This window comes from Urtica dioica, chromosome 5 (assembly GCF_054948205.1).
Source record: "Urtica dioica subsp. dioica isolate 48M chromosome 5, U.dioica_male_clone48M_v1_H2, whole genome shotgun sequence".
NCBI lineage: Eukaryota > Viridiplantae > Streptophyta > Magnoliopsida > Rosales > Urticaceae > Urtica > Urtica dioica.
In genome coordinates this window covers 9,416,366-9,431,470 of record NC_142760.1, presented here as the reverse complement: position 1 = coordinate 9,431,470, position 15,105 = coordinate 9,416,366, and the positions used below count along the sequence as shown (strand labels likewise).

At 41.1% G+C, this 15,105-nt stretch overlaps 3 protein-coding genes and 1 pseudogene across 4 annotated transcripts; 2 read left to right on the top strand and 2 right to left on the bottom strand.

Moving 5' to 3' along the window:
- Positions 1-31: 31 nt before the first annotated feature.
- On the bottom strand, positions 32-898 carry LOC149395113 (uncharacterized). The gene is made up of 2 exons (XM_089614218.1): positions 191-898; positions 32-115 (listed from the first exon to the last, which is right to left on the bottom strand). The coding sequence occupies exons 1-2, from the start codon at positions 896-898 to the stop codon at positions 32-34; spliced, it is 792 nt and encodes a 263-aa protein (XP_089470344.1).
- Positions 899-2,939: 2,041 nt separating this feature from the next.
- Positions 2,940-6,268, bottom strand: LOC149395112 (cathepsin B-like protease 3; annotated as a pseudogene). The gene is made up of 10 exons (XR_016297060.1): positions 6,098-6,268; positions 5,733-5,786; positions 5,558-5,638; positions 5,301-5,474; positions 5,019-5,093; positions 4,770-4,895; positions 4,134-4,352; positions 3,923-4,036; positions 3,776-3,811; positions 2,940-3,314 (listed from the first exon to the last, which is right to left on the bottom strand). The product of XR_016297060.1 is annotated as a cathepsin B-like protease 3 (transcript).
- A 3,939-nt stretch (positions 6,269-10,207) lies between these two features.
- On the top strand, positions 10,208-11,143 carry LOC149395111 (uncharacterized). The gene has a single exon (XM_089614216.1). The coding sequence runs from the start codon at positions 10,208-10,210 to the stop codon at positions 11,141-11,143; it is 936 nt and encodes a 311-aa protein (XP_089470342.1).
- A 1,913-nt stretch (positions 11,144-13,056) lies between these two features.
- Positions 13,057-13,668, top strand: LOC149395110 (uncharacterized). Its single transcript, XM_089614215.1, has one exon. It carries the CDS (start codon positions 13,057-13,059, stop codon positions 13,666-13,668), a length of 612 nt encoding a protein of 203 aa, XP_089470341.1.
- Positions 13,669-15,105: the final 1,437 nt, after the last annotated feature.

The window sequence follows — 15,105 nt, the reverse complement described above, 5'->3', positions numbered from 1 at the left end:
CTCCGCCAACATTTCAGGTCCGTACCTTTGTTCAGCGAGGGTATCCCCCACACGAGCCCCCTCCAGGGTACATCCTCTCCAGCAGTGGCGGACCTACCTTGTAGGCCCAAGAGGCCTGGGCCCCCCCAAAAAAAAAAAATTCAAGCTTAAATTTTTTTTTTTTTTTTCCCAGCCAAAATTCAGTTTTGGCCCCCCCGCCCCCCCCGCCGCCCCCCCCGTCGCCGGAGTCTGGATCCGCCACTGCTCTCCAGCCATGCCCCAATCTTCCACAGAAGAAGCACATGTCGGCAAGCTTCTCATACTTCAGTTTAATCCAAGTAGGCTCAACATTGGTTCCGAATTTAACGTGGACCCCCCTCCTCAAAGGTTTGGTCATGTCAAACTGGAGCTGAACCCTAATAAAGTTGTCCTTGCATCTTCCTTCTCTATCTTTATCTATGCGAACAACCTGGCCAATTTGTTTCCCAATCACTTCACCCATATTTGCCGTCCGAAATAGGCAGGGAACATCATGCAATTGAATCCAACTTTCAGTGAGTCGAAAGCTGTCCTCAGTAAAACCTCCATCCCCCGGATAAAAAAGAACCAGCAACATTCTGTCAAAAAGCCAAGGGCCCGTTTCTAGAACTCTGTTTTTGTCCGCCGTATTTTTTAATTTAAAGCGTAAAACGTCATGCTCAAGTTCTGAAATTTCCAGCGCACCCCGAGTCTTCCACAAACTTCCCATGATCGTCTTTAGTGCCTTCATGTTGTAGGGCTTACTGCATAGCAACTTCCCCACCAACGAGTCCTTGAGAGAGATGGCATTCAGCTCCATCTCATCCTCACCAATCTGTATCACCTCTTCCTCCTCATCTGTGATGCCCAAGGAGGACCATTTCTGACGGAATTCTTCCATCAAATCTCGAATTTCAGCCTCAACAAGCAAGAACAGAATACACCCGCTCTCCCCTTACTACAAAGCAGCACGTCCTTCTCAAACCAGTACTCTCAAAAGAAAGCGACAAAGGAGAGAGTCAGACGAGGCAGAGCAAGGAGAAAACCGGGAGTTCTAGAGATAAAACAAGCTTCTCATTACTACATCATTTCTATGAGGCTTTTTCTCGGGAGTTTGTGGTTCTATCCATAAAAATAGAGAAATGTCTTTATTAGTTAAAGTTTAAAATATTTATTTATTAATTTTTAGTATTTGCCATCAAATTATAGTATATGTGTGAATTTATGAATGAACAATAAATTCTAAAGGAGAAAAAAAATATATAAAAAAGCCTTTGAACTCTTCCGATAATATGTGACTAATTAATACGCCACTCACCACGTATCTTTGAATATATAATCATCTATGCCCAGACGTGATATTTTATTATAGCGAATATATCCTATTATAATTTCGCCACATTCATTATAGTATCTCCAACCTATTGCATAAAAACTCTATAAATAGAGTAGAAACTCTCCAATTAATAATAAAAACTCTAAAAATTTATATTTGATGTAATGTTTACACCAAATTTGGTGTAACACTGTTCATTTTGTGTAAAGATTACAAAAAATATTTAAGTATTATTTTAATCTAATTAATAAATAATCCTTAATTAAAGAACATATTTTAGTTACTCCAAGTTTAATCAATATATTTTCAACTCTTTGGAGCTTTATTTATAATCTAAATTAATTTGTTCAATACCACTTAAATTAAACCAATCATTTAAAAAAACAAATATAGATATCAATTTGTATAACGTGTATATGAATAGAAATTTGTTAGTAATATGTAATTTTCATATTTATGTTTTTTTAATGGTGTATTATTTATTCCCTAAAAAATATTGTAATATCTATGTAATGAAGTTTATTAATTTTCACTTTTATTAATTATATTTTTATTTTTAAATAATTTATTATTGATTTATACTATATTTACACATAATTAATAAATAAAATATAATTACATTTTATATATGTAATTAGATATTACAAATAACTAATAAAATTAAGACACTTAATCTAAAAGCTTCTTATATTAAAAAGCTTAAAAAAAAGCATATTATTAGAATAGTCTCTTTTGTGTAAGATATAGTGCAACACCATCGGAGTAAAAAAAATTATTTGGTGTAAATGTTACGCTAATTTCGTGTCAAAGTTACACGAAATTTGGTGTATGCATTGTAAATGCTCTTAGTTACCTGTTATGTTCCATCTTTAATCTCTGTTAGTGGTACGTGGAATCAACCAAGTCACATTATAAGAGATTGAAAAAACTTCCAAGTTATGAAATAATATTTTTAAATGACATTTCAATGTCGTGTTATATAGGTCGAAGTATTGATGAAAGTAATGAACCTCCTTTATTTTCAACTAAAAAAAAGTGTGATTAGTTGATGGTTCGATTTTCAGAAATGTTGGTTATTGATAAAATTATATTATTAGAGAAAAAAACATCATTGAGAGGAAATTATTTTATGGGTTGAAGCTTGAACATTATTATAAAAATGATATTCCAGAGAAATTCTGTAAGGGTAAAATGGGTAGTTCAATTTTTAGTTTGGACAAAAAATCAACAAAATTTTATAAAAGTTGAGGGTTTTGATATGTAGACACGTTTTAAGGTATATCATTGAAATTAATAAAAATGTTAAGGGACCTTTTTAATATTTTTAGAGACCGAAAATAAACATAGTGTTTCGATTAAATACGCAGAGGACATTTTATTATCCCCCACTATTACTTGGAAAAATATGACTACATACTATTACAGAAATGGACATTTCTAGCATGGGATTTCTAAAAGAATAGGAAGAATGAAAGGGGCCTGGAGAAAAGGACAAATACAATTAGGATTTGGACAACAAATTAGCTATACAAGCTTCTCGGAGCTTTCACTAATGGAGAACCGTAGATTGCTCTTACCGTTAGTGGAAGAAATATGAATCACCAGATAAAAGGAATGTCAAATTGACTAATATAATAATTAAATCAGTTCCTTCAAGTAACTGTCACCTTATCATAATTTAGATGGAATAATAAAACTACAACCAAGTATCAAGAAATCCAGATAAGAGATCCCTTTCGTAACCGGGACAAATTCCTTCAAGTCTCGAATGACGCATAATCACATACATGAATAGAGATATGTTGTATGCACTCTTTTCTCTATTTTATTATTTTCATTTTCTTTTTCAGTACGAAGCGCGGGTCACAGAGCGGCCGCTTGCGATCTCTTTTATGAGATTTTTGGGCGATGGCAAACCGGCAACGGCATCCTCTTCGATACTGCACTCGTTCGTACCTCTTCTGATCATGAAATAACCATCCTGCCACCACAAAGAGCAAAGCATTAGAATCGTACATGACACCCTGTTCAACGGAGATTGTTCCATTCTAACAATTCCGACAAATAACCTTGTTCGACTTTACGCGTCCATTTTGACATTACCAATACTAACAGGCTCACCCGGCCTTGACCCTAGTCGGACCAAGTGGGCACAGTCCTAGGGGGCCCTGACATTTTTTGTTTAGAATTTGAGATATATATTATATTAATTAACAACAATAGCGTCCTTAATATAATTAGGGGCACCAAATATTGAATATGTCTTGGGCCCCTTAATTCTAAGGAGTGAGCACAGGCCATGATCACTAAGACCGTGTTTAGCACTATTACTTTTTATCTCTAAATTTTTCATTACTTTAGCGAAGTGAAAATAATTTCGAACTGTGTTCCGGAGAACGTAAATCTTAAAAAACCCAAAAGAAAGGTTTAGTAGTGACGTACATCGCCCCAGCTTCTGTTCCATTGGTTGGCCATAAGCTGCAAAAAAAGGAGAGAGCACAATATAAACATGCAGACTCAAAGACTTTTTCGCAAAAAAAAAAAAATATATATATATATATATATATATATGAGAATATTATCGAATACCCAGTAATCCTCCCCGGCGTCAGACGTTCCCCAGCCAATCAGCTTAACAGCGTGACCGCCAATGTCGTCTCCGGTCAAGTGTTTGTAAACCCCGGATTTGTAGTGAGCAAAATCCTGCAAAATGTGGCCGTGAAAAAGTGTAAGATAAATAAATAAAAAAGCAGACACGTTTTCATCCAAAAGCTTTTCGTCGTTGAAACGTCGTGGTTACCTCATAAACGGTGAAATCAACCTCAATGGGTCCGTTTTTGTAGAGTTCGGCCATGATGCTGTGGGGATCGGATCTGATTTGATATGCGTTGACGCCGTAGTGCTTTGAGTCGCTCCACATCAAGTTACTGCTTTCACACTTGGTCTTGCACGCTGGGGTCGGATAGGCTGGTTCGCAACCAGGGTGAGAACAACCAGTAGTGTCAAAGTACGGGTCACACTGAAAGGCGGTGATATTTGAGAAGCCCGTGATTAGAGAGAACCGATCAAACAACAAAGAGAGATTACGAGAATCTTTAGGGTATGTTTCGAACACGAGGAAAATCTTAATGGAATTTTTTTATTTTTTTAGAATACATAGTATTTTCTGTGAGTTGCTTTGGACGGATTAAGAAATATTTGAGGGAAATAGTATCAATTGCGTGGAAAATGAAGATCCAAATAAATTTTCAAATTTCAGGTTCACTTCCAAACGTAATATAGAATTTTGATTTTCCCCCATATTTTCCTTCAAATTTTCATTTTCCATTGGAAATTTCGCATTTCAAACGTACCCATAATTATGCTGATTTAATAGCTTCGGCTAGATCAAAATACATGAATATTAAGAAACAAGTGTTGAACAGAAAGTATTTACCTCTTCAGTCACAACGCCGCTACGAACAAAATACTGCCACGCGTCTAGTGGATAACCACCATCACAGCCATCTCCGCACATAAATCCGCAGCAAGCCAGGAGATCGTTCACCGACAGAGATATATTCTGATACAAAACACATTTGGCCGTTAATCTAAACTCAGCTCGCAGGGTAGAATAATAAAATAAAACACAATAAAACAAAATAAAAACACTTGTGAGTCCTCAATTATAGAGATTAAAAATTACCATGTCGAATTTGATGCAAAAACGATCTGACAGCGATTCAACCGCAGCAAAAGCCCAACAAGAACCGCAGTGACCCTATATTGATTACACATCAAACGCTTAATTTCAATTTCCGGGATTCGATTGCTCAAGAGTCAAGAAAATAACCGTTGTGATGACAGGAATGGAAACAATATCTACCTGATCTAGAATCGCAAAAAATCCACCGTCCATGTCGACACACAGAAACACCAAACAGTCAGTTAGTTTATCGGTTCGTCTCGCAAAGCTAAATCATAAAACAGCACAAATGAATCAACCTAGAATTCTTCCGATCGTGCTACACTGAGGCCAAGCACTTCTCGCGTCGAATTGCTTCGGTAACTTCAAGGATTTCGGGTGAGTCACCATAGGAACGCTCTCGAAATCACGCCTAGGCCTGGGTTTGACTCCAAGAAGACGCCTAAATTGCCCCACCTGAAAATTCACACAAAACTCTGATTCAATTATTTGAACAAACATACAAAATTCCTTCTTCACTCCTAAATCCACAGACTCACTGTGAGGTTCGAAAATCGCGGGTTCATAGCAGCTTCCCATCCCGCCTCAGGGTTCTCGTTAACGTGCTTAACAATCGATTCCTAAACAATCATCGGGATATCAAAAAACACCAGAAAAAATAAAGTCTCAATAAATTTTTATATATCTGCACTATTAAAACTTTGAAAACCCTACCTGAAGGATACGAGATTCAAGCTTAGCACTACTTAGTGATTTCACTGCAATAACCTGTCCATAACACATTGAATCCAAGCCATTAAATTTCAATCATAAATCAGAACAGAAATGGACTAAATTAACTTCTGATCAAATCAGTCAGCACAATCCCAAAGGCATCATCAAGTTGAAATTTAATTAATTTCCAAATCAATCAAGGTTGAAAAAGCAAAAATCAAGCTCGGAAGAACTAAGTCATATTGATCAGATATTTTGTTGACTTCAGGTTTCCAAAGTTATTGGCCGAAAACATGGAAACTAAAGCAACAAAAGAAGACGAAAAGAAAAAGAGCAGAGAAGAAATGAATTTGAAGCTGACAAACCTGCGACAGACAAATGGAGAAGAACACAGCAAATAGCACAGCAGACATCGCTGGATAACGATGATTATTCGTTGCCATTTTTTTTTCTCTCTTCCTTTGATGGAAATTTCTTGTGCTTATCTTTTGTCGATTGGGTAGTTGAAGTCTTGGAATGGCTTTAATAAGCTATATATAGAAATAGAATAGATATTTTTTGTTGTTGTGAATAATAATAGAATGTAGAAAATGTTTTTTTTTTTTTTTTAATAAAATGTAGAAGTAAATGAAAATAATAAATTAGTTTGTTTGTTTGTTACATGATTACATCCAACTTTGATTTGTGTGCCTGTGAGTGATGTGACGTGAATAAAATTCCAACGTTTTTTTTTAATATATTAGGCCTTATTGGAATCTATACGAAACCCGCGGAAGATATTTGTTTATGCTGTTCTAGTGCTACTAGTGATATGTAAGAAATATAGAATAATTAAAATTAAGGATAAATTACATAAATGCCCCCTGAACTTTTAACCATTTAACAACGTGGTCCCTACTTTTATTTTTCTTACAGCGTCGCCCTTGAACTTTGACAATCTTACAAACTTAGTCCTTCCGTCTATTTTTCTCAACAATCCATCCATTTTTTCCCATGTGATTGGCATGTGACTATTTAAACAGGGACAAAATTGTAAAATAACAAAAAATATTGATTTTATAATGATTTAATATTATTAAAAATTATTATTTATTATACAAAAAAATAAATAAAAAATAAAATAATTATGTAAAATATGAATTTTTAATAAAAATGAATTGTAAAACTGAATTATTATTTATTATTAATTTTCTATTATCGTGAAAAAAAATATAATGGAAATGTATAAAAAAAAAGTATTAAAAAAAGACAACAAACAAAATGAAAAATGAAATTTTTTAATTTTAATTTATTAATTTTAAACATAAAATAATTAAATAAAGGATATATAGGTAATTTTAAATATTCAAGTTATTACACAAGTTAAAATAGACGGAATATACTCCCAAAATTTGACGGAAGGACTAAGTTTGTAAGATTGTCAAAGTTCAAGGGCGACGCTGTAAGAAAAATAAAAGTAAGGACCACGTTGTTAAATGGTCAAAAGTTCAGGGGGCATTTATGTAATTTATCCTAAAATTAAAATGGAAATCAAAATGCAAAACTTAAAACGAAAAGGATAGAATTGCACTGGAGGTGATCATTCACAACGCAAATTGCACTTGGAGGTCGTGGGAAAAGCTGTGCAGGCCGAAGGAACAAGGCGGGCTCGGATTCAAAGATCTCCGGAAATTCAATAATGCGATGTTGGCGAAACAGGCTTGATGGGTCCAATCTCGTCCTTCTTCGCTTGCAGCCCGGATTTTGAAAGCTAAGTATTTTCCTAATGTCCCTTTTCTTGAAGCAAAGGTCCCGGATTCGGCCTCTCACTTGTGGTGGTCGCTAGTGTGGGGCGGGAAATCATCGAGGAGGGGCATCGGCGGATGGTTGGGGATGGTCATACGATCAAGATCTTCAAGGACAAGTGGGTTCCGCTGCCCCCGAAGTTCAGACCAATCACGATACCGACGACTTTAAATGAGGACCTGACAGTACATTCGCTCATCGGTGGAGAGGGATTCGTTTGGGATGACTCGGCGCTGGACGAGGTGTGTTGGCCGGTTGAGCACGGGACAATCAGAAGTATTCCCCTTAGCTATAACCCAACCCCGGATCGAACCATATGGCATTACGAAGAGTCTGGGGAGTACTCGGTGAAGTCCGGCTATCGACTCGAGACGAGGCAAGATGAGACTACGGTGCCCTCCTCTACCTACACGCGACTTTGGAACAAGATTTGGAAGCTTCGGACTCCACCAAAGGTGAGGGTGTTTATGTGGAGGGCCTTAAATGAATGCTTGCCGACATCCGAGGCGCTGCAGCGGCGTGGTAATTGCCCGAGTATCTATCTCTTGTGTGGGAAGGTGGAGACGGTGTCTCATGTGTTGATCGAGTGTAGACAAACGAGAAAGGGCTGGAAAGAATCGGTCTTTCGAGATCGTATTCCGACGCGCGATGGGGCAATCTTTCGGGACTACGTGGAGCCGATCTTGAATGCACCAATGGGCGAGGACGGCGCGGTATTCAGCACGATCTACTTTTTACTGTGGAATTCTCGCAACAACCACGTTCATGGGTCGGAGATCCCTCCGTCGGCGAACGTTCACACCGCAACCAGTGAGTGGCTCACGGCATTCAATGAAGCTCACGATCGATGCGGACAGAGGAAGAGCGGGCGAGGTAGGGAGATGGCGAGATGGTTTCTGTGGGAGTGAATATCTCTCCCTTCCCTCAGGCGAATCGGGCCGACCAGGCCCACAATGAGTTCGGCCCAAAAGAGAAGATAATCGTCAGTTCGGCCCAAAGCTCAGTTCGGCCTAATAAACCTAGGTGCAGGTGAGATCGGCCCAAGACATTATTTCGAAGAAACCTAAACTCGACCCGGGCTCACAAGCGCTCCTAGAAGGTCCTGCCAAGAAATTTGAACGACGAGTCATCGAAGAAACGGTCAAATCGCCTAGAGAGTGGGGATGTACGCAAGAATAAAGGATCGAAGGATCGAAGACCAGCTCTGCACGTGCACGTGTATCAATCTGAAGACGCAGGAGAATCGGCAAGCTAACTATAAAAGCTCGTTCCATCTTCATTTTCAAGGGACAAGAATTTCTAAAAAAGATTGCCATATCATTTTTGAAGTTTATTATTCTATTTTCCTGCTCATTCCCATTCGAATTTTCTACTCTTGTAAGGTTTTTATTCAATAATCAATAAAAGGAATCTCATTTCGCTCTTTCTATATTTTTATTCGTATTATCTATTGATTTCTTTCGGATTCCGGTTCAAACTTCACAATCGGATTCTGAGACCCTCAACTTATATAAATAAATATACGAGACAATTCGAAATAATATGGTATAGATTGTTGGGACGAGAAATTGGCTCAACAATTTGGCGCCGTCTGTGGGAAACTTATCAGAGACCTAACGCCGAAGAACACAGATCGGATCTGAAAGAATGTCTTCCAATAGCGAGCACGAAATCCCGGTTTCTGGAGCCGATCCAGAAACACAGGCTCTTCTGCTGAAACTCGTTGAAACCACTACCGAATTCCAGAGATCAACCCGATCCCAGCTCGATAGCTTGACAGCTGCGCAGTCTTCACTTCAAGAGCAGCTCGACGCCGAGCGAGCTATTCTGCCGAGTTCGACTAGTCCGCCTACTGCAAACGGACGAAGGTTCGCCCCGCTAGGGAGGCGGCTAAGCTTCTCCGGAATCCACATGTCGCCCGACACGGCCGGCCCTAGTAATACGGCCAGAATCAGTCAGTTTGATGGACAGGTCGAGGCCAGCGCTTGGCGAGCTCGACCGACTCAGGGCGACTTACCGCCCCCGCCTCCGGGAGGCCCTCCTCCTGGATATGTTCCTCAGGTCATCAATCTCCCCCGCGAGGAAGGGGTTCCTGAAGAGCCAAACTATTTCGAGCCGACAATTCGACCAGAAAGAAACCCTCAGAGAGGAGAGATCCGAACTGGGGAAGAACACTTCACCGTAGAAATCCCAAGGGATGAACACCCGGCGTTCAATGCCTTCCGTCAGATGGTGGAGGAGAAGTTCCGGGCAGGGTTTTGCCAGTTATTCGCTGAAAATCTGTCAGGAAGCGCCCTAGATTGGTTTTCACGTCTCGAGGAAGGGTCGATAAGCTCTTTTCAACAGCTGTCGGCCGCGTTCATCAAACACTACTCAATGCTAGTAGAAGATGAAGCGACCATGGCGGACCTATGGAACACCCAACAAACCCGAGACGAAACTCTGAAAAGCTTCATGACAAGGTTTAAAACGGTCATGTCAAAAATCCCCTCTGTGGAGGGAGAATCAGCTCTGAACGCTCTCAAAAATGGACTGTGGCACGATTCCAGATTTCGAGAGGAGATGACTGTAAATAGACCACCCACGCAATTCATCGCGCCTCAAACTACGCGAAAGCCGAAGAAGAAAGGACCCTCCGGTCAAAGAAACATAATCCAAGGAAGGCCTTTTCCATGACGCTTGTTACGGCCATGGCCAGGACACCTGGAATGAGATCTTACCGAAACAATGAGTGGATGAAACCTTTAAATGTTCCGGAACACGCTTTTAACGTGAACGACGAGGGAGTTCCCGAAGGAAGCACCCCGAAATGGCCGCGTGACAAGAAAAAATACTGCGACTTCCACAAAAATTACGGACACGACACTCTGGATTGCGTCGTAGCCCGAAAGGTACTTATCGAGAAGTATAAAAATGGAGAGCTGAAGAATGTCGACCTGGGACCACCGCCCCAGAAAAATGAATTTAACAACAGAACCCGAGGAAATCCCTCCCCGAAAAGGGGAAGGGCAAAGGAGGACGATAGCGACACCCCCCAAGCAAAACCCTGGATCGACTACATCATGGGAAGTTCGAAGTTTTGTAGGGATAGCATAAACTCAATAAAAGCACACCAACGTCAACTTAAAGGTACACCGAGGTCATCTGGGTGTCAGAAGGAGGAAGATACCACGATCTCATTCAATGAAGACGATACGAAAAGGCTGTACGGGCCCCACGACGACGCTTTGATCATCGAACTCGAAGTGGGAAACTGCGTAGTAGCCAGAATCTTAGTTGACGGAGGAAGCTCCGTAGATGTTATATTCAAAACCACTTTGGATAGAATGAACATCGAGGAGACTGAAATCGAGCACAAACCCAACCAGCTATCTGGGTTCAATGGGGAAGTAACGCCCTCTTTAGGAATTATTGAACTCCCTGTGCGCGCTGGAGACGTAAACCAGATGGTCGAGTTTACTGTTCTCGACTGCCCGTCCCCGTTCAACGCTATCCTAGGGAGACCTTGGATACATAATGAGGGCGGTACCGTCAACCTACCACCTATGCGTACGATTTCCGACTCCCAACGGGATACAAGAAATCAGAGGGAGCCAGGAGGCATCCCGAATTTGTTATATGAATAATCATAAAAAAATCATCGAAAAACACCAGCCAAAAGAAAACATTTCAGAGGATCCATCTAGCAAAGAAACCAGTAAAGGCCAATAGCAATTAATGGCCATCGGAAACGAAATCACCCATCCGTCTCCGATGAAAAATCCAGAAGAAAAAGATGAGCCAGATGCGGAATCGATAACACAAATTCAGATAGATGGAACTGACCCCGAGAGATGTGTAGGCATCGGGGCCAAGTTGAAAGAAAGCGTACGCCGAGAACTGATAACATTCCTGAAAAAAACAAAAAGACGTTTGCATGGACGACGGAGGACATGCCAGGCATAGACCTCGAAATCACCGCGCACCAACTCAACGTCGACCCCAGTTACAAACCCACAAAGCAGAAGCGTAGAAAACTCGGTCTAGAGAGGGCTAAAGTAGTCAACGAAGAAGTAGATCGCCTCTTGAAATCCGATTTAATACGCGAAGTAAAATACCCCGATTGGCTCGCCAATACCGTCGTCGTCAAGAAAAAGAACGGTAAATGGCGCGTATGCGTCGACTATACCGATCTTAATAAAGCTTGTCCTAAAGACAGCTTTCCCCTGCCACACATAGAACGTTTGGTGGAAGCCACCGCCGGTCATAAAATCCTGTCATTCATGGATGCGTTCTCAGGATACAATCAAATCTTGATGCATCCCAACGATCAGGAAAAAACCGCCTTCACAACCGACAAGGGTATCTATTGTTATAAGGTGATGCCCTTCGGGCTCAAAAACGCCGGAGCCACGTATCAACGCCTAGTGAACAGAATGTTTGCCGACAAGATAGGAACAACGATGGAAGTTTACATCGACGACATGTTAGTAAAATCACTACGAGAAACAGACCATGTCCCACATCTAGAAGAATGTTTCAAGGTCCTGAACAGTTATCAGATGAAGCTAAACCCTTCTAAATGTACCTTCGGGGTATCTTCTGGAAAATTCCTCGGATATATGGTAACTCAGAGGGGAATTGAAGCCAACCCAGACCAAATACAAGCGCTCCGAAATCTGCCCTCTCCCAGAAACAAAAGAGAAATCCAGAGACTAACAGGACGCGTGGCAGCCCTTAGCCGATTCATCTCCCGGTCAACCGATAAGTGCTTACCTTTCTATAAGCTCCTGAGAGGGAATAAGAAGTTTGAATGGACAGAAAAGTGCGAAGAAGCATTCGAGCAACTAAAGCAATACCTGGCCGAATCTCCGGTCCTAGCCAAGCCCGAAGTAGGAGAGCCGCTCTACCTGTACGTAGCCGTATCGCACACCGCGGTCAGTGGAGTCCTCGTCAGAGAAGAACGAGGAGACCAAAAACCAGTATTTTATATAAGTAGATCACTCGTTGACGCAGAAACAAGATATCCGGCAATGGAAAAGTTAGCTCTGGCCGTAGTCACAGCAACCCGAAAGCTGCGACCATATTTCCAATCCCATTCGATAGTAGTAATGACCACTCAACCTTTACGATCATTCCTCCACAGCCCCAATCAATCAGGAAGATTAACCAAGTGGGCCATCGAGTTAAGTGAGTATGATATCGAATATCGCATTAGAACATGCACGAATCACAAGTTCTAGCCGATTTTCTTATCGAGCTCCCCGCAAATGAAAGCAAAACCACCGCAAACGCCGGAAGTTGGACCCTCAAAGTCGATGGTTCCTCCACAAAGCAAGGGGCCGAGATTGGAATACATTTGGTGTCACCACACGGAGAAGTGATCGAACAATCCTTCCGCCTGGATTTCACCGCCTCAAACAACGAAGCCGAGTACGAGGCACTAATCGCAGGGTTACGCCTGGCAAAAGCTGTGGGAGCAAAATCCATATCCGCCTTTTGTGACTCGCAGCTCGTTGCAAATCAAATCAGCGGAGAGTTCGAAACAAGAGACTAACGAATGGAGGCATATGCACAGTTAGTGAAAGAAATGACAAATCAATTCGAAAAATTCGAATTAACCCGCATCCCTAGAGGGGAAAACACCACAGTTGACGCCATCGCCGCTTTAGCTTCAACGTCAGACCCTACGATAAGCCGAATCATACCGGTCGAGGCAATAAAACAATCTTCTATCACTACCAAAAGCGCGAGCATAATGGTAATAATAGAAGAGGGGGACTGGAGAAGGGATATAATCATATATATCTCCGAAGGCCATACCCCGACGGATAAGCAATTGTGCCGGAAGCTAATTAGCCAAAGCGCAAGATTCTCTATAATAGACGAAGTGCTTTTCAAAAGAAGTTTCTCCGGAGTATACCTGCGATGTATAGGAAAAGAAGAATCCAAACGTATCCTTTCCGTAATACACGAAGGAGAATATGGGAACCACGCGGCCAGAAGAGCCCTAGCCGTTAAAATAAAAAATCAAGGGTACTTTTGGCCAATCATGGTCGCCGATTGTGAGCAACATTCACGTAAATGCGTCCAATGCCAAAAACACGCCCCGAATATCAAACAACCAGCCGAGGAACTATCCTCCATATCCGCTCCATACCCCTTTCTATAACGGTCTATGGATATCGTCAGCCCCCTTGCCAAAGCACCTGGAGGGCTGAAATTCCTCCTTATCACAACAGACTATTTTTCCAAATGGGTTGAAGCTGAAGCATTCGTCTCGATAAGGGACATAGACGTAAAAAATTTCATTTGGAAAAATATAATATGTCGACATGGGGTGCCACAAGAGATAATCACTGATAACGGTGCACAATTCATATCGAAAGAATTCCGACGATTTTGTGCAGCAGAAGGAATCACTTTACGATTCTCGACGCCCCGATACCCACAAGGGAACGGACACGCTGAGGCTACCAACAAGACTATTGTTAGTAACCTGAAAAAGAAACTTCTAGCCAAAAAAGGGCGATGGGTTGACGAACTCCCTGGAGTACTGTGGGCCTACCGCTCGAGTCCACGAAGGCCTACCGGGGAAACCCCATATTCTCTGGTCTACAGTGTCGAAGCAATATTGCCCATCGAACATGAGATTCAAACAATTCGCACCATGTACGCGAACGATCACGAAGAAACTAACGATAAAATGTTATGCGACTCCCTCGACTTGACAGACGAAAGAAGAAACCAAGCCCCGACGCGCATGAATTTATACCAAAGATCAATCGCCTGATACTACAATAAAGGAGTCAACTTCCGAGAATTTCACACTGGAGATCTCGTGTTGAGAAAAGTGTATCAGAACGGGGCCGAAGAAAAAGCCGGAAAATTGGGAGCAAACTTGGAAGGACCATACCGAGTCTCAGGAATCCCACGAACAGGTGTCTACAAGCTTGAAACGCTCGACGGTATCCCAGTGCTCAGGTATTGGAATATCATGAACCTAAAGAAATATTACAGTTAAAAGTAATATCATAACAATCGAACTACGTAACGGCTTGATCCCAAACATGGGTACGTAGGCAGCCTTAAAGCAAGGTTCAGCCCACACCTCACATAAACAAGAAAAACTTGGAACGAGCAAGTTCGATCCGATCAATTTGCCAAACACGGTGGATTCGACTTACACCCGCAACTGAACATGCCCAAGGCTTTGTTCATGCGCTGTGTATGATAAACCACCATAAACCCGACTCAAGAGCTAAGGCTTAGAGCTTCGGTTCAAAAAAACATACCGTGTATAAGGCATGATTTGGGGGTATGCCATATACACAATCCCGATACGATCAGGGGTTCGACTGACGATGGCCGACACACATCATGCGAATAAGTTTACAAATAAATGCTGTAGTAAATAAGCGCGTTCGCTCAAGCACACAAATTTTTAGACATTAACAATAAAATAATTGTTTACTGTCTACCGAGACGCGAACAAAAGCAATGGGCAAACGTGAAATAAACATTCATGACATTTAATAAAAGCAATAAAATCATGGAATATGTTTCGAATAAAACAAAAAGGAAAATAATAGCAAAAGAAAAAAGAAAA